At 38.8% G+C, this 22,895-nt stretch overlaps 1 protein-coding gene across 4 annotated transcripts in view; it reads right to left on the bottom strand.

Annotated features, from left to right (window-relative positions):
* tanc1b (tetratricopeptide repeat, ankyrin repeat and coiled-coil containing 1b) overlaps positions 1-18,052 on the bottom strand; it is a 118,993-nt gene extending 100,941 nt beyond the window's left edge. For 2 of the 4 annotated variants that reach the window (XM_037788976.1, XM_037788980.1), the window contains exons 1-2: positions 17,856-18,052; positions 3,120-3,216 (exon numbers count right to left, since the gene is read on the bottom strand). In XM_037788976.1, coding sequence (XP_037644904.1) covers positions 3,120-3,180 — 61 coding nt within the window. In that variant the 5' untranslated portion in view covers positions 3,181-3,216; positions 17,856-18,052. The remainder of the gene's footprint in view (positions 1-3,119; positions 3,217-17,855) is intronic. The other 2 variants (XM_037788977.1, XM_037788982.1) reach the window with 1 other exon arrangement.
* Between the last annotated feature and the right edge of the window lie 4,843 nt (positions 18,053-22,895).

The following is a 22,895-nucleotide window of genomic DNA, read 5'->3' as shown; positions in this document are numbered from 1 at the left end:
ACCAACTGTCAGGTATAAACCTGGATCAACCAAATCCTTGACCATAATCCAATTTGAAAGTGGCACAAAGATAAAACCGCGTATAATAAAGTAGAGAATAAAAACTCCAAAGCGGCAGCCATTTCATTTCAAAACAACATTTTTCCCCAAACCATTTGGGATCAAAATGAAATCTTTATTCAAGCCTCGCAGAAGGTGCAGTGAATATTTTATGTCCAATATGGTACTATCTTGTCTCAGAGACCATTAACTACACTGCAGTGTACCCAATCTGATTAACATGGCCTTCCCCATCAGGGCTTCTGTGTTACAAATCTCATTTCACATCCCAGGAAGGACCTGAATTTACTAACAAATTCTCCTCTTCAAGGACAGCAGACGAGTAAACACAGGGTGGCAAGGTATGTAATTTAACACAGTCAATGCAACTTACTACTTGTTATGAATAAAACACATTTTATTCCTGACTAATACCTACCATAACTGTTACTATGGAATCTAATACAATATATAACTCATCAAAATCTTAATCAAGTTCGTTTAAGGAATATTATCAAGCTAATTTAAGGAATAACTCTTATTTATTACAGGCTTTTACGGGTGATTTGCCAATAATCTCTCAAGAAATTACACACACTTCATTGAGTCTGACCTTCAAAAAACCCGTAAAGCCTGAAAATAAAAAGATATGGGGTAGAGATTTGTGCCCCATGCATGAACAACAGTGGGCCAAAGTGACCACCGCTAGCTGTTGTATCTCTGTGACCTCTCATCTGTCTTAAGAGCCCTAAACAACAGAGAAGAGTGGCCAGATTTTATTGTCCCAGCATGAGAAAGGGAGACAGAGCTGCTTTAGCTTGATGGATGGGGTCCAAATGGGAGAGTGAGGCTGGGATAAAGGAGCTGTATCCCGCCATAAAACTCTGCTGCTCCCTGCCTTCACGTACACACACCCTCCTGAGTGTGGGTGTGGGTGTCTGGGTAACAGGGAAGCTGTGTTATCACAGTGATTCATACATGCGAGACAGGTTGCAACAACTTGATATAAAGCAATACAAGCCGACAATACTCAATTGTCCCTTTGTACTCTTCTGGAGAGCAGCGGAGGTGACTGGAGGTGATGTTTTCCCCTTTAATTTAAGTATCGAGTGTTGAGTGAAACAATCACGTCATGTCAGACAGAGGCAGAAAGAGCAGAGCCGTGAGACATGTAATACAGTGACTGTTTGAACAAGCAGACTACCTGTTAAAACCAGTCCTGGGGCTGTAAATCAAGTCCAGGCTGGTAAATGCAGTATAAGCAGAAATGGTCATACGCTATGTAAAGATAGATCAATGGAGGGGGCCGTTGTGTGAACAAGAGACGAGTCAACAATGTATTGCTGAGCGTGACTCATGTTTAGTCATGTTGGAAAATACTACAGATTTCCAAAGAACAAGAAAATGTGTTCTGACACAATGGCCAAGTTTTCTCTACAGTCAAAATTAAATTACCTTACTTAAAATGTTGTAATGTGGGACAGGGTCAGATTTACGTTAGCCGGTATATGCCAGCTTTTAGCCGGTATCACGTGTAGTTGTTCGGCAGATTAAACGATCAACAGCCAAAATGTCCATTGGGAAATATGCCAAAAAAAAATAATTAATTAATTAATAGAATATCAAATAACCTTATATAAACTTACATTATAAAAAAGTTGCCTCCACTCCGCTGTGCTTCTGATCCAATACACTTTTTGTCAAATTCAGCGAATATCTCCACACAGTCCGCTGACTGTCCGTTCTTGTGTGTGAAAAAAGCCGTTGTTCATACACAGCCAGCTGACTGTGTAAATGCGAAACAAAACAAAGAGGCTCGGACCAAGCCACTATAATGATGATATAAATAATGATTACATCTATGTGTCTTCAATAAATTTGGACTTTTGGACTTCAGACAATTACAGAGACAAAGAACGCCACGCCACGCTCGCTGTGTGTGTGTGCGTGCTTGAAAGAGAGACAGAGAGACAGAGAGGGGACGAGAAGGTGGACTGCAGTCAGTGTTTCGTTAAGGCATTGATAATAATTTGAATGTCAACGTAATGAATGAAGCTTCAAACTATTCGGTAGGCTACAGCCCTGCAAGCCACACAACACTATATAGAATTTGACAAACGTGGTAATCGCTCCCGACCAGCTTATTACTTTATTTTTTAGACCGCTTCTTCATTTAACTTATTTTCAAGTTATGTCAAATGTAGGCTATTATATGGCTATTCAAAACATATGTCCGGTAGTTGTTCTATATGGCCGGAATTCTGGAAAATGAATGGGCGTATTGGCCGTCAAAAAAAGTCTAGCGTAAACCCTGTTATGGGCCTGTTGTACCCAATTGCAGTACAAAGCTAAAACAAAATGGCCAATAACTTTTTTCAGATATGTGCTGTGCCAAATGCTTTATTAAAGTTCCATTTGAGTTATGGTCACGGTGCTTATATCGCGTTATAAACGAAGCACTGGAGGGATTTTCTGTTTAAGCTATACACCACCACCATTTAGTCACTCTACGTGCATATAAGCACTCTATTGGCTTCAGTTATATGACGTTGTTTTATTTGTTGTGTTTAGAGTAAACAACTAACCCAGAATATATTACTTTATTCATTATGTGTGAACATCTTATCCAGCTCTTACTGTGGGTATTTAAACATGAGTCAGTCACTTAGAAACCACACAGCTCTTCAAAGAAAACGTTTCACAGACAGAAGAGGTAAGACTAAATTATTGGCCATCAGGCAAATTGCTACGAATGATGGTTTAGATGACAGTATGTTTGCCAAGTGCACACTCAAGATTGAACACGGCTTTTATACTTTCATCTCAGCTTTCTCTTCAGTTTATTTTAGCTTTATATAACTCCCTTCAGCCTTCACATTCTGATTCTTTACTAAGAAGGGTGTCCATGACATTATATAAAGTCTCCATATTCCAGAAATTAATTTATAAACACTGCAAGTAAGATAATCCGAAGTGTAAATCTACCTCTGAATTAGAGTTTGTGTCTAAGCCTTTGGAGGTATGTGGTATTTGTTCCATGAAACCTAGCTTGCTGTTTTCCCTCCTGATCTTCCACATACCTGAATCCTTCTTGCTCCCCTTGCCTCCGTCTCTGTTCTTCTTCAGCACTGCCTTGAACATGGCGGCAAGATTCCTGAAAGCCTCTCTGCAGGGCCCCTGGGAGAAAAGAAAACAAAAGAAAATTCAGTCACTCACAGCTACAACAAGACAACAGAAATGCATCTATTGTTGCAAAATCATGGAAATTATCCAGCAATACAAACAGGTCTATTTCTATTCATAGAGGTAATTTCCTCTATTCACCTACCAATAAGAAAACAATTCAAACACTTTCATATGCAAGTATTTTTTACCCAGAGCTTACCAAATGATACAAAATGTGCCCTCGAAAACCTGACAGCAATGGAAAAACAGTGTATATCCGCATTTCATAGTGCTTAGCTGGCACCCGCCTGGGAGTTTTCCCACAGCACTCCCAATCCTGCAGGTCATCAGTGGAGGGGCGCATGGAAAGAATGCTCTAATATTTAAACAAAAAAGGACAAGTTCTGCTATCTTGTTATGCAGGAAAACACTCTGTCGAATGCCCTGAATTCCTCATGTAATTGATGCTATGTGGCTGAACTTGTAGGTGTTTCGACTGCTTTCCGTGGTTGTTCCCAAGCTGGTGTGCATTTTGAATCCTTAGAGTTAAGCGGTATAACATGAACTCAAGGTCCAGCCTGGATGTGCTTGTTTACCTTGGAATTATTTATAGTCTTATGTAGTTGTACAATGGTAAAAACATCCTTAACTAAACACAGCAGCAGTTAAAACAGTTAATTGTGTGGGATTTTTGGTTTCCAACCCTCTAAACACATTATGGGTTGCTACCCTACTGTATTAATAGCAGCAGAGCAATCTTTCCGATGAAAAGAATGGTTTCAACCAAATAAGGGTATGCCTTCTGCAAACAAAACACACAGTCCTTCACTGAGTTCTCAACCCCACGAGCCAGGCTTTAAATATCTAGGTCCTCTTACTGCTGCTGGCAGGGAGGCTATCGATCCGCCCTTTTTCATCCTTGATGGTGTCAGATGAAACATTGTGAGCCAGAGCCTCTACTGAATCTGTTATGGGAGGTGGAGGTGTAGAGGGCAAATCCCTAATGAGCCGCTGCACCTCAACGCAGCCTTGACTGCTTAAAAAATTAACTTTTCATGAGGTTTCACTCCACCGAGCCAAACTCTAAATCAAGATTTTGAATGCAGCTTCAAGGCTGCACATGATTACCGCACTGTTGTTTCATTCTAAAATAACTAGGGAAAACACACATAAAGCAAGCCCATCACACTCTCCAACCCCATTTGACCCCACACCTTCTTGGAGCTGATCCATGTGGTTATTTTCAATTCCTAGGCTCTGGTCAATTTTCAAATAATATAACATAAATGCCCTTCAATCAGTCTGTACTGAAAACTGATTTCATTCAAAGCTGCCAAACAATGAGTCAATATTCCACCCATAACATCCACCCTGAGAGGCTTCGTAATGCAATTCTACGTCTGGCAGATTCAATTCATCACCCTCTCTCTGGAGATGAATTAATAGTCCTGGTTTCTTCGGTGGAATAACTGGTTTAATTGGAAAAAATATACCAAACTCAGGAAGGCCGGGTGTTTTTTTGTAACCATGACCTCGCCTTCTTTTCTCTCAAATAAAATACCTCCAAAAAGTCAAGTCCCTTCCCTAGTAACACCTGAACTTGACATGTAAGGCTTTCATAAAGAAGATGATACTAAAGTGTCTGCTCAGTTGTTTTAAGTCGCCTGATTGCACTTGAAATTTGGGCCCAAATCAACCCATACTGATGACAGACAGTTGGAAATATCTCATCTGTGTGCAAAGTTTCCCTGTAATTTTCTACTACTGTTAACTTGCGACTACAGTTAACTTGTGACTATGGTCACCTGAGGCCGCCCAGCAATCTGTGCAGTTGAACTGCTCAGAACTCATTCTTTTCTTTGTGTCTGCTGCAGTTCAAAACCATTTCCTCTAGCCCTTGTTCTTGTCAAGAAAGACATTCCTCACTGACTGATCCAGTTTCAATCCCGTCTCTCCGTCATATGAACTAGGTGAAAAGTGTATAAAAAACAAAGCTTTGATACAAAGAATTGATGATTTTTAGTAATTTAGTTACTCAAGTTTCTCGAGGAATTGTTTCAGCCCTAAACACAACTAATACTAAGTCAATATAATGTTAATGTATAACTGTAGTATTTGTCCACTGTGTCCGCCATTTCCGTAGCTTCCTCTTGGATGCATGCTTACTATCTGGCACTTGGTCACTATGTTTTTATAGGAGGTAGACAAACAGAAACATCCCGAACACAGCACAATAAGAAATACATGCAGGGGGCAGGTTCTCTGCAGATAGAGACACCGCCATCAGTGATGATTGAAAGGGTCTATACATTGTTTTTTAGGAAAATCCTACTCATTCTGCCTTTAAGTAAACTAAAAATATGTGGACAACAACCAATCAAATGACAGTTGTGAGGTTGTAGCAGTAGTAGGATATACAGTATTGGGGAAACTCTGAACAAGGCTTAAAAAATTATACATGTTCTTTTGTTAAAAAGAAAGAAATGTTTTGTGATATAATCTAAATCATCATGTAAGTCTGGTATATTTTAAGTCTATTTTGATTGAAATATTGATGTAATAACATGGAGCTCAGATGGCAGGATCAAGTACAGAGCAGCACTCCTGGAACTGGATCAGTGTAATGCTCAAGAATGCACAGGTGTCTGAACAAAGAAAATGACAGCAAGGTAAAACGCCAGGTGTGATGCAGTAAGAAACAGATCTGAGGACTGTGTCTGTCTATCTGTATGTATGCAGAATAGTGTAGTTCAGTATAGTATGGCCTAAATTGGCCTAGTCAGTGGAACTACTGTGTGGGAGCAGGCTGCTCATCTCCACAGTAACAATAAACATCACCCAGGTTAACCCAGAAGGAAATGAGAAACGCCCTCTTGAAACTCCAACAGCCAACATGACAAATTCCTTCCATCCCCCCTCCCCCATCACAGCCACCAGACACACACACAGTCAGACACCACGTCTTCAGCCATCATCTACAGTCATCACTTTTTATCCTGAGGTGTGCTTCCGTTAGCCCTTTTTATCCAAGGTGAGGGGAATGAAGCCCTGAAGATTACTTGAATGAAAGCTAAGTTAGATGTCTGATGACAGCGTCGTCAATAATACTGATTTATCAATGACATAGTGATCATAACATATATTGTAAACAAACATGTCTTTTGGTTCCTGGGAGCCACAACATAGAGCCAGTGCTACATACTATAACAGTGTGAATATTTTCCCCACAAGACATTGACACTTTCTTGCCAATTGGAAAGACAACTATCACACTAAGTCGCAATGCCACAGATGGTCAGGGATCAAGATTATGTTATTATAGTACTGACACCAACAATGTCTGGTAGAGGTGCAACAACAACATTTCTTTCAGAAGTGAACCAAGTATTAAGGAGACAGTACAATTAATAATATGTTACAGGCTCTTTGCACAAATGAAACCTAAAATATAACCAATATTTACAGGTATAAGAGCATGGGGTTTTGCAGGTGTTGCTTTCTAAATAGGCAAAGAGACCAGCATTCAAACCATATATAAGACATAATTGTCTTACATGTAAGGATCCTCTGCTGCAACTAATCAAGCCGATTTGGGGCCCGATTCCCCCCTCCAAACAATCGTCCAGCCTTGATTTTTTTTGATGGTTCTAAAGATCATCTTTCCAGATATTTTTGTGGTGTGAGGTATGTTAAGTGTTTTTTACATCCCCCGATCGGCTCGGAAGTCCATCCTGGACGCATATCCTGTTGTGTCTGGGAAACCATGAGGACAGCCAATGACACGGTCACGTGGGAAAGAACGATGGCCAATTGAAAACCAAGCTGACTGAAGCGGAAGGACGACCACCGCCGTCATGGCGGCCGTGGCTAATGCATGAGCTAATGCAAAACGCAAAGCATTAAGTTGTAGTAAGATGGACCTCAGAAATAGAGGACCAACTTGTTCATTTGTGGCAACAACACAAGTGTTTATTTAACATGTCTCCATGACTTTATCTATCCATTTGTGAATTTTCAGTAGTGCAAAAAGTAACATTGCTAATTCTTCCTGCTTGTCGTCTGCCATGTTTGTTTACAGCAAAGTCACGTTTGATCGCGAGATATTTGCGAGATTTCTGGTTTTTTTTTTAGTCGGGACTCTTGTTGTTCATGAATGGAATCTGTTAGTGTGTGCTGTGCTGTTTTGGCTAAATCGTTGCTCTCCACACACTGTAGGAACAAAACTGTTAAATCTAACAATGTTAAATCTTTTAGTGTGGGCCAGCCTTAAGCTAGCAAGCTGGTGTTTGTTTTTGATGCAACAAAGTCAATACGATGCTGCTGACATTTTACAAACATTTTTAATTAAACTTACATGACAGTGGGTATCAGTTACGTCTAATTGCACGCTAAGAAATCCTCAACATAACACTGCAACATGATGCATTCTTGCCCTGCAGAGACAAGCCATTTTGGTCTGAGTATCTTCATCAAGGCTTCAGTATTCATGAATACATTATTTGAAACAGGCATGAGGACAATATGTGTTGATGTTGCCGATAAGCCTTAGGCTGTTTTCATTGGAGGTAGATGTGAGGAAATGTGGATCCTACAATAGCAAAGGCACCACAGTCAACATCAAATGCAAGCTAGGCTTAAGCTGTGGTGGGGATATAACTGTGACCTTTGTAAGAAAGTCTCCTCAGAGAGGAGTCATGGACTGCATGGTATGCAGCAAGACGGTTATCAAGATTCCTCAGGCCCTCAAAGTCAGGTCCATCCCAGTGCTTTTAAGCTGTGTTTGGATATCAGCCTCAAAGCATGGCCTCTTAGAGGGGGCCTCTCAATATTAAAACAGAGCAGTGAAAGTCCCACAGTGGCTCACAGGGCTTTGTGGACACACACAGGCTGAATGGACGAAATAGACTCTCAACATTCACATTTGTTCTGCGCAAGACACCCCAAGAGCAAGAAGAAGCCCAACAGAAACAGCTCAGTATAGTGCTCATGATACTGCCTCTCTGTTTATGTCAAGACACCAACAACCTAGTCATCAAAAGTCCTCAACAGGCTTCAAAATGCCCCAAGCAACTGAAGGAACATAGAGTAAAGACCTTATCAGTGTATTTGGGCGATTAAGGATGCTTCCCCACAGCCAGCATTTTAAACTAGGCATATGTCAGCTCTATGACCTTCACATGTGGACCGTCTGTTACCTTGAAACGCCTCGAGGCAACAATAAAAAGTCTCCCGCCTATTTTACAATGAAGAGACGGCTTCCTTTCACAGAAGAGAAATTGGAAACCAGGGTGGTTAAGGGGTGCCTCGGGTTATCAACATGTATGTTTTTCAGGTCATTCCTGACTTGATAGAGTTCAAATCTATACAGGTAGTGAGGAAGAGGAGATCCTCACCTGCACAATGCTGACGTGACATGTGGTTAATGGGGCCATGTAGCTATACCGCAGTCATCTGAGAAGACAGCTATATATAGAACGGAAATAGGATTGTTTGACCCCATTGCCTCTGGCAGGGAAGCATTTCACACACAGTTAGGTGAGTTAGAACCTGCTTTGTCCTCTGTTAGTGGCACACAACAAAGAGAGCATCGTTAAGCTCAGATCAACTCCACCGCTCTTCCAGGATCGCAGCAAACAGCTACTTTCCACCCTGTGCGTTCATCTCTCGCCTGTTGAAACGCCCTGCCAGCTCTCTTCATCAACTGATTCTACATGAATGATCGCTCTCAGATTTCCTCACTGTTGTCATAGCAACATGGAAACGGCTGACCCTCAAGTTGGTTTATCAAACACTGCCTCAAAGTGATCAGATATTTTTAAAAATGCTCCCGTGAACTCCATAATTATCTTATTCTTTTGTTGTCCATTCACGGAGCGCAGGAAACAGGCCCGGCCTGGACGGTGAGTTCAAGTGGTCCAAAAACAATGGGAAGTTAGCTAACAAACCCTTGAAGGAGGAAGTGTGGGGAGTAGGTAGGGAGGACAACGCTGTCTCAGTGTCGGCCATTGTAAGCAAAGGTTGTTATTCACACTCGCATGAGTGGAAGGGAAATAACAAAAGAACAGACATTTCTATGTAGCTAGTCTACCGGTTTGAAGTGCTTCCAGCACAGCCCCCCACCTCAGAGCCTCTGAGAAGCAGGTCTTCATCTGACAGCGAGCAGAAAAGGGAAATGTCTTGGAATGCCAATAGCTAACCTTAAAGAGTAAAGACAATGTTTAACATGTCAATCTAATACTATACCGAGCTTGTATCATTTGACAGGCCGGCGGTTAAAACCCAGCAACAGATCATACAGGCATGTCTACTTGCTAAACATTTCAGTAACATTTTACTCTGTTAAGTCCGGTCAAGTCAATTTTATTTGTACAGCTCAATATCACAAATCACAAATTTGCCTCAGGGGGCTTTACAATCCGTACAGGATACGACACCCTCTGTCCTTTACAGTATGACTCTGTCATCGGATGAGGAAAACTCCCCCAAAAAAAAAACCTTTTAAAAGGAAAAGGGGGTTAGTTTTGATTTTACTCAAAAAGCTTTAAAGTACTTTCAACTTAAACATGAGGTAGACAAAATAGCCCAGCTAGTTTCATCAGTATTAAACTTAAAAAAGGAGGTAACTTCATAAGAATTAAAAATACACTACTACAAAGTTGTAGCATATCTAACTGAATGCCGGGTATCGGTCCAAAACCTCTGCATTGATGTGAGCAGTGTGCTATCAACTTGCAAAAATAGGTCACCAATTCAGCTTTTTTGTATATACAGTACATAAATGTGTATGTTGACAGCCAAAATTGCACAAAAATATCCATTTAAAACTGTATTTTAAAATCGAATGAAGGCAGTCAGTAGAGTGTGCACCAGCATCATTGTTTCACAGCAATTGTAAGCAATAAAAGACAAACAGCACCTAGATGCTTGAGTTTTCAAATAATAGAAGACGGATAACAGAGCTCCAAGGAGGACAAATAATCAGTGCCGAATTGTCAAATATCTTGAAAACACATGCCACACACAAACACCAGTTACATACCACTTTAGTATATAAACCAACCAGCGCTCTGTGGTTTTCATTTGCATGAAAAGCTTGAATAATCTGAATGAATGCTGCACAAACATAATAGCAGCCTCAAGGCTTGTGCTTGACCTTTCCTCAACATTCAGCAATGCAAACTCCATCCAATGCCACCGGGACAAATAGAAAATGTTCCAATAATTGAATACACCAAATCACACTTCAGGATAGTCTCTTACGAATTATTGTGACAAAAAACGGATTTATTAAAAACAGTGTATGCAGAAATAGCCAACTAGGCTGCTGCAGAAGTAAATAAGATATTGGTCAATTTATCGGCTATCAGCTTTTTCCTGCTCCAAATTATCGTTATTATCGGTCAACCTATACTGTGTTAAAAAAAAAAAAAAGCATCACAACTCTACTCTAAGCATGACCTTTGGTAGTATTCGTAAACATAATCATGTAGCTTGAGTCTGAGAAAATATAAGAAATTTCAGAGAAGAATTCTTCAAAACTTAATGATGACAAAACAGGCCGATATTCCCTTTAAGACCCCTGTGATTATTTACCTTTATCTAGTGGGAAATAATATTGTCCCCTGTGATTATTTACCTTTTTTACCTTCTGGGAAATAATAATGTCCCATTACAGACAGGCTGATTCATAATTCTAGCTTGGGGCAAAGCCAGGTAGTTTCTTATTGAGGAGGACTAGCCACATGGCTCAGCGTGAAACTAAAAAGGATAACAAGTCTGATCTACTCATTAGACGGCCGTGGGAAAAGCACTGTCATTTTGGGAAGACTGATTCGCCCTTTGAGGCCACTTGTCCTTGATCTTTTCTAATATGACTGATGAATAATAAATCCAGACACAGGCCTACATGCTGGCTCAGCAGTGACTGTGTCTCTTTATCCCAGCAGTGTTGCTCTAGAAGTGTCGAGGCATGTTTTAGAGGGCTATCATTGCTCTGAACTCACAGTTTCCCCCCAGGCCGTGGAAACTGACTACACCTGAAACTAAAGCTTTGGGATAAGACAAGACATTGATTGCACATTCTCACCAGATTAAAATGAAATCAAAGTCAGCCATAGACTTACACATAACCTACATTAATTTAGCTTGACAGATCAGAGTGTAAAGGATTTATGAATGACTTAACGGTGCAGTGGGTCTCCCTGCTAATCTTTCACAAACCAGTTTCCCCACTCTGAGCCTTTCCTTTTCTCTCAAATTTGTTGGAAGTCTTTCCACAACAATTACACACTCTTTACATCACGCCAACAACCCGCCCCTCCTCTGAAATCATCAGCCAGCACTAACAGCATGGCGGGTAACAACAATCATCTCATCAGAGTTATAGCCATTAACTCCTGCTATCACTGCTGATTAAACTTTAGCACTATTACTGATTTGCCATAGCAATCAAGTGTTAATGAACATCTGGAGTAAAAAATAAATAAAGCTGTACCATTATTGCTTACACTCAATTTGACATTTGCCTCCCAGGAAGCCTGGTGTTTGATTAAGGGTAAAACATTAACAGCAGTGTTTAAAGTCTACAGGAAGTTCTTGCAAACCCGCAGAGAGGTAGTCCTCGTGCAAAGATTTGTCGGTCAGAGGGTCACATATAGTGAGCCGACTTAAAATGAAACACCATGCCTAGTAAGCCAGGATCATTAGTCAGTGCACATTCAACAGGGCTTCAGACCAAGAAGGACTTTGCAGATAAGAAGCCATACCCACTTGTCAATTTTGGAGTGCAGGTTTATTCTTAGCCCGTCTCACTTAAGCTATACTGAGTGAACTACTTATAATATCATTTTACTGTCTAAAAAAACAATTTCACAGCAAAGGAAGCAATGTGGGTTATCGGTTTGTATGCCATAACTGAATAGGGGAGGACACCTAGCCTTGCACATAAATATACATACTCCATACAGGTACTGTTGTCACATGAGTCAAGCTTCTATTTAGTCTTTTGTGTGCACTGACTTTTACAGACACAAACTAACAAATCCAGATGAGATTAGTTTAACCAATTTATTGTTATGACAGGAATATATCAGACACTTCTTACACTTGGTTCCAACGTCCGCACTTAAAGATTCACAGACTTTGACTGGCTGTCCCACTGTGAAATTGTAAATTGCTTCTTGTTCAAAGGGAGGAACCCACCATGCAGAAGTGTTGTAGTATTAAAATAGTGAGGATAGTGTAATTTTGGAATGAATAATAATAATAAAAAAAACATCAACAAAATATAGAAGAAGTTGAAATCTTGAATACATCAGTAACTAAAACTGCTAGTTTGTCTCATGCTGCCATTATGGTGACTTATAAATACAACTACTACTGTACAACTACTTATGAAATTTGAGCCTCACAGTCTACTTGCATCTATTCAGGTATGTGATTTCACAAAGTGCTGTCCCATTCATAAAGCGATTGAAGACCATACACTCTCCTCCTGCACTTGCTAATCATACAAGTCATGTTATTAAATGGCGGATCCGTCAGCTTTCTGTTTCGTTTTTGCTCAAATGGCCCACTCAGCCATTTCAAAAAACAGTGATGTGGGTTACCAAAGTAAGCTAATCAAAGCTGATCAATAAGGTTATGAATAATGCAACTACCACTGAATCGATCGGTTAGTTTGGCGTGGCGTCCACAGCAGTACATTGCTTAGCTTCCGTGCCGGTACACTTGTCCCCAAACTCAGAGCATGCCGACTGCCATCTAAGTTACTGTATGTAACGCTAATACACTGACTATAAGACTATATATGTAGCAGCGTCATTATGCAGAAACCTACCTCAAGTCACGTGGGAAAACGCTTTTTAGAATGGCTTGGGGAAAATAGCATTTTGATGCTAAATATATATACTTTGACCAAAATTTTAATGTTCAGATTGGAATACATAAGGAACACCACTGGGAAGCTAAAGAATGATGTAAAAATCTTTAAAAGAAAGAAAGAAAAGGACCTTTTCTGCAGCAGCTAGAACTGCATTAGCTGTCAAAGGTAAAATAATCGTGACACATTGGAAAGAACACTAATTCTGCTTTTTCATTTTGCCAATGTCAACAAAACTGATCACAAAATTCCTTCTTTGCAAGTACCTTGTCACAAATACTGAATTTCACACTTTGGTATGTCTGAGGTGCTCTGCATCTCTACACCTCTGCCTCTCTCTCTCTATCTGTCTCTGGGGCTTTCAAAAAGGCTTGACAAAAATGTAAATCAGTAACAGCTGTTACTAAGCAGCACTTCCAAACACACACACGTGCTTTAAATACACACATGCAAGCATGAGCGCACATGCACAGACCTTAGAAACGCATACACACGCTTGCTCACCTGGACTTCCAACTACTACAGATATTGTTATGTTAGGATAAATGAATATGTAATTCAGCAGAATGTGTCATAGTAGGACACTTGCCAACACCATCATTGAAAGCCAACTCAATATGCATGGCTGTCATTCTGTAATGTTTTAATAGATGACCTGAGGGGGAATTAAATGGTAAGGGAAGGCATTTTGATACAGAACTTGTCATGAGCCTTTATGAAACTTGAGCTGATGCATTTACAAAATGCTGCTTTGCCAGTGGGCATGTATATGAGCCTTCATGCCATTGCTGAGAATGCAACATCTAGGTATTTCAGAACTTTGGGACTTTTATATGATGTCCATGACATGAGTCTTCTTCTAGAAGACCAATAAAGAGTAAATAGTAAAAGGAGTATTATCATACTTTTGCAGGGTTTGCCCTGTTATATGATCACTTTAGCTACCTCACTGCAGGAGATTGTGTCGCCCCCACAGCATGGCATTAAACACAAAACTGTGCATAACAACCTCAGCTTTGTTCAAGATCCAGGAGCTCAGGGGGTAACTGCTTCTTTTCTCTTCTAATATTACACCGTTATTTCACAACATGCCCCAAAACCACCTCAATGAATTTGACATGTGAAAATGATACATAAATGCCACTTATAGTACACATTACGAAGATCACTTACATATAGATAACATAGGAGGTTGCTTCCTTGGGAGCTCTCATGACAAGCTGATGGATTATAGTACTTTAGCTTTCAAATTCAAGCTAAAATCCCACATCTCTCATATCACAAAGCCCAAGACATACCAGAGTTTTGAATGACAGCTTTCATACCAACCCATAAACAAACCAAACCAAACCAAACAGGAGTTTGAACCGTACCATTAGAGCTGCAACTATTAATCGATTAGTTGCCAACTATTAAGTGAGTCATTTTTTTAAGAAAAAAAAAGTAAAAATTCTCTGATTACAGCTTCTTAAATGTGAATATTTTCTGGTTTCTTTACTCTTCTATGACAGTAAGCTGAATATCTTTGAGTTGTGGACAAAACAAGACATTTGAGGACATCATCTTGGATTTTGGGAAACACCGATCGACATTTTTCACCAATTTCTGACATTTTATAGACCAAACAACTACTCGAGAATATAATCAACAGATTAATCGACAGTGAAAATAAGTATTAGTTGTAGCCGTATGTACCATATAAGTTAGGTTTGAGAGCATTCTAGGAGTGTTAGGACATGGTGCTTCTATTTGTGGTCAGTTTTCGTTGGTATCAAGTGTCCTGAAATCCCAAATCCTCAGAATCCCACACCACAACATTCAGGATTCATTCAAAGCCAATCGTGGTTAAACAGCATGCTGACTAAAGGGGTCCTGAACCCAACTGAACTCTAAAAATCTGGCTTTCCTATTGGAATGAGTAGCCCCTTTCAAAAGTACAAAATCATTATCATCAACGACTCAGTATGTGCTGTCTGTCAGGTCACTGGCTCCAATAACTTTCCCTCCTCAGCCATAACAATGCAACTCTGATGCCAGCATCTGTTACTGGCCAACTGGCTGGGGACCATGGGAACCAGGCTCTGTAGAGACTGGGAGGCAGATTCTTGTGGCACTTTCAATAAGATGAACGCGCTGTAGTGCAAACATCTCATAACCCCGCAGTTGGTAGACAATTTGGGAGGCTCTAGCCTTGGCACAGAGGCATGCAAATCCACTGTAATGGTTCCATAATCAGCGTAAAATTGCCTGAAAATTATGTTGGAAAGTTAATACGGACTATCTCCAGGTTAACTGGCAGTCAGCGTGATTGTCAGCAGCAAAGCCTGCTCCACCTGTTGAGTTTAACACGGGAAATCAACACTATATACAGCGGAATTGCCCTTGAAGCTAGATTGAGACAAGTAACTCGACACAGGAAATAGCTAATGTTGTGGCAGGCAGGTAGAACGCCAAGAGGTTATGAAGACTTGATATCACTTGTTCAGAGAGAACATTGAATCGATGTCTTCATGTGTTTTCAAAGATCAAAGCTGCATCTTGACATTCACAAGCAATTTTTCTGAAAGGGAAAACAGAGCTTTGATTTTCAAAAGCACCTGGCTGAGTTACAAGGGGTTTCCTCCATTGAAAAATATGCTGAAAACAGCAAAAGTCAAATACAGCCAGTGGTCAAACATCAATGACTCAATCTATGCGGGCGGACAAGATTACAGTCCTGTAGCCTTAAACCTACTACTATATCTGGGTTGGGTCCTGGACTGGTTTGAAAACGACCGCATCCAATCACAAAATACAGACTAACATTAGCATCAAACAAGACCACACAGTTATAAGAAAAGTAATGAAGCTTTTTGTAAAACATCTGCATCCTACGGAGCAGGATGTTACTCCGCAGTAGGGTATTACCTATTTCTTCAAAAGTTATTGGATATCTGTTTAGCTTTAGAAAGGTTTACACATACAGTAACAAGCAATTTAGGCTATTCTGCAGAGAAATGTTGGCATCTAATGATTATTAGACTATTATTATTAATAATAATAATAATAATAATAATAATAATTTATTATTATTATTATTATTATTATTATTATTATTTATTTCTTAAACGCGTTAACTCAATTTTGCAATTTTGAAGAAGATTTAAGAGATTTCTAAGAAATCCATTGGTACCAACCATGTCATACTAGCTTGTCGGGAAGGAGGTTAAATAACGCTCCAAATTTACACTAAATTTTGACGAAGAAAAACTGTCATTGCCATTTTCAAAGGGGTCCCTTGACCTCTGACCTCAAGATATGTGAATGAAAATGGTTCTATGGGTACCCACGAGTCTCCCCTTTACAGACATGCCCACTTTATGATAATCACATGCAGTTTGGGGCAAGTCATAGTCAAGTCAGCACACTGACACACTGACAGCTGTTGTTGTCTGTTAGGCTTCAGTTTGCCATGTTATGATTTCAGCATATTTTTTTTATTATTTGCGAAATTTTAATGATTGACAGCCCTACTTTTAATCAATCAATTGATTAATCTATAAAATATTTTTTTTAAAGTTTAAAAAAAGGGTAAGTAAAGAGACAAGGGTGACAGAAATTGTTTGTGACAGACATTTTTAACTATTTTCTGACATTTTATTAAAAATATGAAGGAAATGTCAAAGGAAATGTTATTTATATTAGCTATTTACTTCCACTATATTAATCTTATGTGTGTAAGGTTAGCTATTTACTAAGTTTCAAATGAATGAAAACTATTAATCAGTTAACCGTTAATCAGTTCCATGTGTGACCGTTAGCTCCCGTTCAAACCCAACGGAAACGTTAGCTAGCTACCTGTGTGAAACGTTTGATTGAAGCTAGCATTAGTGATGTGTCGGTCGCGAACGAGCCGGTTCAAAGAGCCGGCTCTTTTAAGTGAACGCTAAGAGCCGCAAATGCCTTGAGTTGCGATGCAATGCTTTGCTTTGCTTTGAGTTGCATTGCGTTGCGTTGCATTACATTGCGTTGCATTACATTGCGTTGCATTACGTTGAGTTGCGTTGCGTGGAGTTGCGCTGCGTTGCGGTGCTTTGAGTTGCGATGCGTTGTGGTGCAATGCGATGCAGTGCGTTGCACTGCGGTGCGCTGAGGTGTGTTGCGCTGAGGTGCGTTGCGGTGCAGTGCACGAATAGCAGAAAAGATGAGTGACAGTCGGAAATGAAGCAGCAATTAAAATTATGGTATTCTGGAAAATATAATGTTTAGTATAATTATATTGAATAGTTTAAGTGATATATGTGCACACATACTAATCATAAGTCAAAAACAGCGCTAAATTTGGCTGAATTATATAAAGGCAGAAGTGGTAAAACAAAGAGCCGTTTGGTAGCCGAAAGAGCCGGCTCTTCTTGGTGAGCTGAGCCAAATGATCTGGCTCACTAAAAAGAGCCGTAATTCCCATCACTAACTAGCATTGCAACTGAGCTTGAGTAACGGTTATTAACATTTAACGTAAAGTTACGTAAAGTAACACCGAAAATAACTTGACCACAGAGGCTAAAACAACCCTGAAATGTATGTTTTTAAAACATGGTGTTGAAAATCAAACACAGTGCTGTCATTCCCGGTTGGTTTGTGAGGAGCAGCTCAATGGGCATGTCCCGACATTCCTCCTGAACTAACTCCTGACAACTTCTCTAACGTTACTTTCTACTGTTACCGGTGAACCTACACCTTCTCCACGCTACTAACTCCGTCAACAACTTTATGTAATATGTTAAAGTCTTACCTTTTAAATGTCATGGATATGAAAGTACCCCAAATAAAAGTTTTCCCCACTCTTCCAGCGTATCTCCACACGGACTCACTAGTCCACCACTTGATCCACCAAAGGTAGGCTACGGGACTCCCGGCTCCTCCTCCTCCTCCTCCTCCTCGTCCCAGCATGAGGTCATCTGAAGGGAGGCAACATCAACAGAGGCTCCTTCCTCCTTCCTCCTCCTCTTCCTCCTCATTTTTCTGTGCATGCCTCATGGACACGACAGGATGCTAGAGATGCAAGATACATGTATTAGGATAACTGTAAGCTGCAGGCTTGCAATTTAAAGGAGAGTAATCAGGAGTGTGGTGCAGGGACATAGACAGATATACTGAAATCCTTTAAAGGTCCCATATCATGCTAATTTTCAGGTTCATACTTGTATTTTGTGTTTCTACTTGACATGTTACATGCTGTAATGTTAAAAAAAAAACTTTATTTTCCTCATACTGTCTGCCTGAATATACCTGTTTTTACCCTCTGTCTGAAACGCTCCGTTTTAGAGCATTTCAACGGAATTGCAACAGAATTGCGTTGCTTGGCAATAGTTTGGGTCCATGTTTATTTCTTGTTAGCTGATGTCATTAACATACACTAGAAAAAAGGAAATAAACTGGGACACATTTAGAATGTTTACCGTGTAATGGTCTAAATATTGTATATTTGTGACATCACAAATGGACAGAAATCCTAACGGCTTGTTTCAAACGCACAATTTCTGAATACGGGCTGTGTGTGTTTCTCTGTATATTGAGTGCTTTGATACTTTCACAGTATTTATGAAGCACTTAAACCTGCTTTATAATATAAAAGACAAGAAAATCTCACTTTTTACAATATGAGACCTATAAATTCCCCACCCGCAAAAAAAGTCTCTAAAATAGTTAAATCTCTTGGATTTTCCATATTTTATATATTCAGTTAGCTGTTCATTATGATTTCTATAGTTTATAACAAATAGAGCACCTCTTTCAGGACACTTCCTGCTCATAAACTCAACAGAACTAACTAATTATAATAACTCCTTTGTCTTTATTCTCCCTCTAATAAGCACCAGATTAAACAGTTTTGTTTTGTTTTGCTTTTCAGGAAAATTCCTGGGAAATTATAAGGAAATTACGACTACTAAATAAAACTGTGTAACGTTGATAAACTTTATTAAAACATTTTTTTTTTTTTTTTAAAAAGCAATAACAACAAGAGATGCAGTTTTATTTCCCAATTTAAAGCAAGGTTATCAGGAGTGTGGTGCAGGGACATAAACAGAAATACTGAAATCCTTTAAATTCCCCACCCCAAAGAAAAGTCTCTAAAATAGTTAAATCTCTTGGATTTTCCATATTTTATATATTCAGTTAGCTGCTCATTATGATTTCTATAGTTTATAACAAATAGAGCACCTCTTTCAGGACATTTCCTGCTCATAAACTCAACAGAACTAACTAATTAAAATAACTCCTTTGTCTCTATTATCCCTCTAATAAGCACCAGATTACACAGTTTTGTTTTGTTTTGCTTTTCAGGAAACCTTCTGGGAAATGATTAGGGAAATTACGACTAATAGATAAACCTGTGTAACACTGATAAACTTATAAAAAGCAACAACAACAACAACAACAAGAAATTCAGTTTTATTTTCCAAATTAAAGGTCTAAAAGCCCTCACCACACTGTCAGGAATACAAGAGAATAAACAGTTTTATTTATTTATTTATTTGATTGTTTATTAACTTATTAACTTTTTTTTTATTCATTTATTTATTTAGTTAGTAAAATTTTAAATATACTGAACCTATTGGAATCAGCTTAAAACACTGATGTGTTTCATTTACAGGCCACCATTAAGCATAAGTCTTCTGTTTTATCATAATATTAACCAGGTCTAGTCCTCACTTTTGATTGGCTAGATTAACATTAAAGTTGAAAATTACCTGAGTGCAGAGGTAAAGCAACATTAACGAGTTTGGTAGGCTGCTTTAAGGCTGTTTCCATTATGTGCACCAGTGGGCTTCGTGTCAGAGTAGAGGTGAAACCATTAGTCCATTAACGAAAGAAATTAATGAACAACAATTTTGATAATTGGTATAATTGTTTAAGTCACTTATTGAGCAAAATTGCCAAACATTTTCTGATTGAAGCTTCTAAAATGTCAGGATTTGCTACCTTTTTCCTTTTCATATCATTGGAAAATAAATGTATTTTTAATTCTTGGACAAATTAAGCAATTTGAAGGCATTGTCTTCATTGAGTTCACCCTTATTTCAGATCAAAATATTTAGTTATATCATATAGTAACTTTTACTCCCTGTATTAATCTTATGTCTGTCGATATTTGCTACTCTACAGATTAAGATTTTACACACCAGATATAAAGAAGCTCATAAAACATGATGCATTAACGTGGCACCACCTGGACTGGCTACATCATTAAAATGCTGCTTTGCATCAAAGATTTATCACTCTGAATGGGGCCAGTCTTTATAACCAGCACTTTTATTATTAATACATTTAGCTTCTAATACTTATCTTACATAGCACAATACAACTTGAATGTGAGACTTGTTATGGAGTATGTTTTATGACATTTTATTATTAAGTAAACAATCTGACCACTGATTAAAATTAGGTTTACTTTAAACTTAAAATGACCAGTTGTCCCTATACTAGCAATCTCATCAAGCATACCGTGTAACTTCCTCCTTGTTGATGCACATTAGAAGAGGATGGGTTGAAACATGAGTCAAAGCTGTTATGTAAATTAAGCCTAATTGATTTAGGTTTGTATTAGTGGCTGTTAAAGGCAGGATGTCATTCAGCAGCTTGCTGAATCTGAGTCTACTGTAGCATAGCATATATCTTAATTTAAATGTTATTTCTATGGTGAAACTCACCATGCAGGTATATCAAAAATGGTTTCTAATGAACTTATAATCATGCAAAAGCTTAAAAAGTGCAAATGAATGCTTACTGGAATACAATTCATTGCAAAGGCATCCTAGACTGACTCACCCAGGTCTATCAAGTGACGCTCACAGCATACCTTAGTTTATAGTGACCTCATGAGGTGACAATATTTTATGCAGCTTGTTTCATGTGCAAAATTTGTCTCACCAAAGAAGTGTAATGTCATAAAACCATTAATTGTGTGTTTTTCTAATTGTAATTCTGTATTGTTTCCTGTGTAAACTGCAATATAAGGAGTTAACCAAGTGCACTGTGGTGATAAGAGTACATTTTTGGACTGCAAACCACATCCCCTCACTCCTCTGTGTGAGGCGGTGTCATACAGTCGGTGAGCAGTGTTTTCTCAGCAGTGTGGTGGGCGTCACGGGGTCAGCGAGGCTCCTCAGATGGCGGAGGAATGGGCAGACACTGGCAGCGAAATGCATCATGTCTGCAAGTCAGAGGACCACCAACTGCTCCGCTGCTCAGACAGAGCCGACGAGGTCTCTGAACTTTACACACAGATGGCATCAAAGGCATGGGTGAACAGCATGAGCATCACAGAGAATTTAAGGTCGGGCACATTGTGTCTACAAGGCTGTCGTTGAGTGCTTTGCTGGCAAACAAACGAGCAGATATTGCCTGTTGATTTTCTGATGCAAACAAAAAGGCCCATGTATGAACACACACACACATAACACACAAGAACAGAAGCAAACACACTTGTATGTTCACACTAAACCTCTTTTGGGGCTTAGGGATGGAGCTATTGTATTTTTCACCCAGGTGAAAGAAAACATTAATATTGGTTAGGTAAAAGATTTTGTTTTTCAGTTGGCAACAATGGGCAACAAAACCATATAGATATAAATTGGGATGGTTTAATGAAACCTAGAATGATGCTGAAAATTATGTAAAATTTAAAGGAACAGTGTGTACCTTTTTGGGGGATCTATTTGCAGAAATGGAATATAATATTCATAACTATGTTTTCATTAGTGTATAATCATCTACACAGGGCCAACGTGAGGTATTTTCCCCAATACATGTGGAAACTGGAGATGCTGGTAATGATGAGTTTGTCTGCTGTGAAAAACGCCTATTTAACATATTGAGGTTGCCAGAATATATGTACTGTATTGGTATCTTTTATATTGTATATCTCCATTTTGTCTATTTTACTTTATAGTCTTTTATTAACAAACATGGATTGTATGCTGTAGTATGCAGCATTGACTTACAGTATGTTTAGTCTTCATGTGGAATTATCCTGTGTCTATAATCCCACGTGGGATGAGCAATTTCAATATGGAAGACGGAACCTGCCAAAATAAAAAAAAATGAATAAATAAATAAATAACTCGTTAAATAAATTAATTAATAAATTCAATGAATAAACATATTTAAAACTAAAATTTAAATAAATAGACAATAATTGTAAAAATGAATTTAAAAGTTAATAAAAAAAATTTAATAGGAGCAAATTAAAACAGAAATATTTGTTTCTGTCACATTTCATCAATTAATTAATGCCTACATGTATTTTCAAGAATATTTTTGTTACATTTATTAGCATATTTATTTAACAAGTTATTTATTTATTATTCTTTTAATTTGGCAGGTTCTGTCCTCCATATTTTAATAGTGTGACGTGACAATTACAAAATAATGAATTCATTCACCTCATCCTCACTATGTGTTTGAGAGTACACTGGTTTACAATCTGAAAGCTGCTAAAAACACTTCTTCCCAGTGCCTCATCTTTTAACAGGTGTTGTTTTAGCTTCTTTAAGCGTCTCTTGCCATCCATCAGGGTTTATTCTTCAGCACAAATGTGACATGGCATAAACAAGAGAGTGAAACCTGTTGTGTAAGCGGGCTGAGGAATTTATAATCCAATTGGCCATCCATCCATCTCCTCTATCTTCCTTCTTCCACCTCATTTACAATTCACCCCAGGCCTGCATTCATAAATGATCCAAGAACATGATTAAAAACCCAAGATTCACTTGCCTGTCTACACCTCAGCCATAATGATACTTATGTTTTGGTACGACTGTGACAGAAA

Source organism: Sebastes umbrosus, chromosome 13, assembly GCF_015220745.1.
Source record: "Sebastes umbrosus isolate fSebUmb1 chromosome 13, fSebUmb1.pri, whole genome shotgun sequence".
Taxonomy (NCBI): domain Eukaryota; kingdom Metazoa; phylum Chordata; class Actinopteri; order Perciformes; family Sebastidae; genus Sebastes; species Sebastes umbrosus.
Note: the sequence above shows the minus strand (reverse complement) of the source record. Positions and strands in the feature narration are given on the sequence as shown.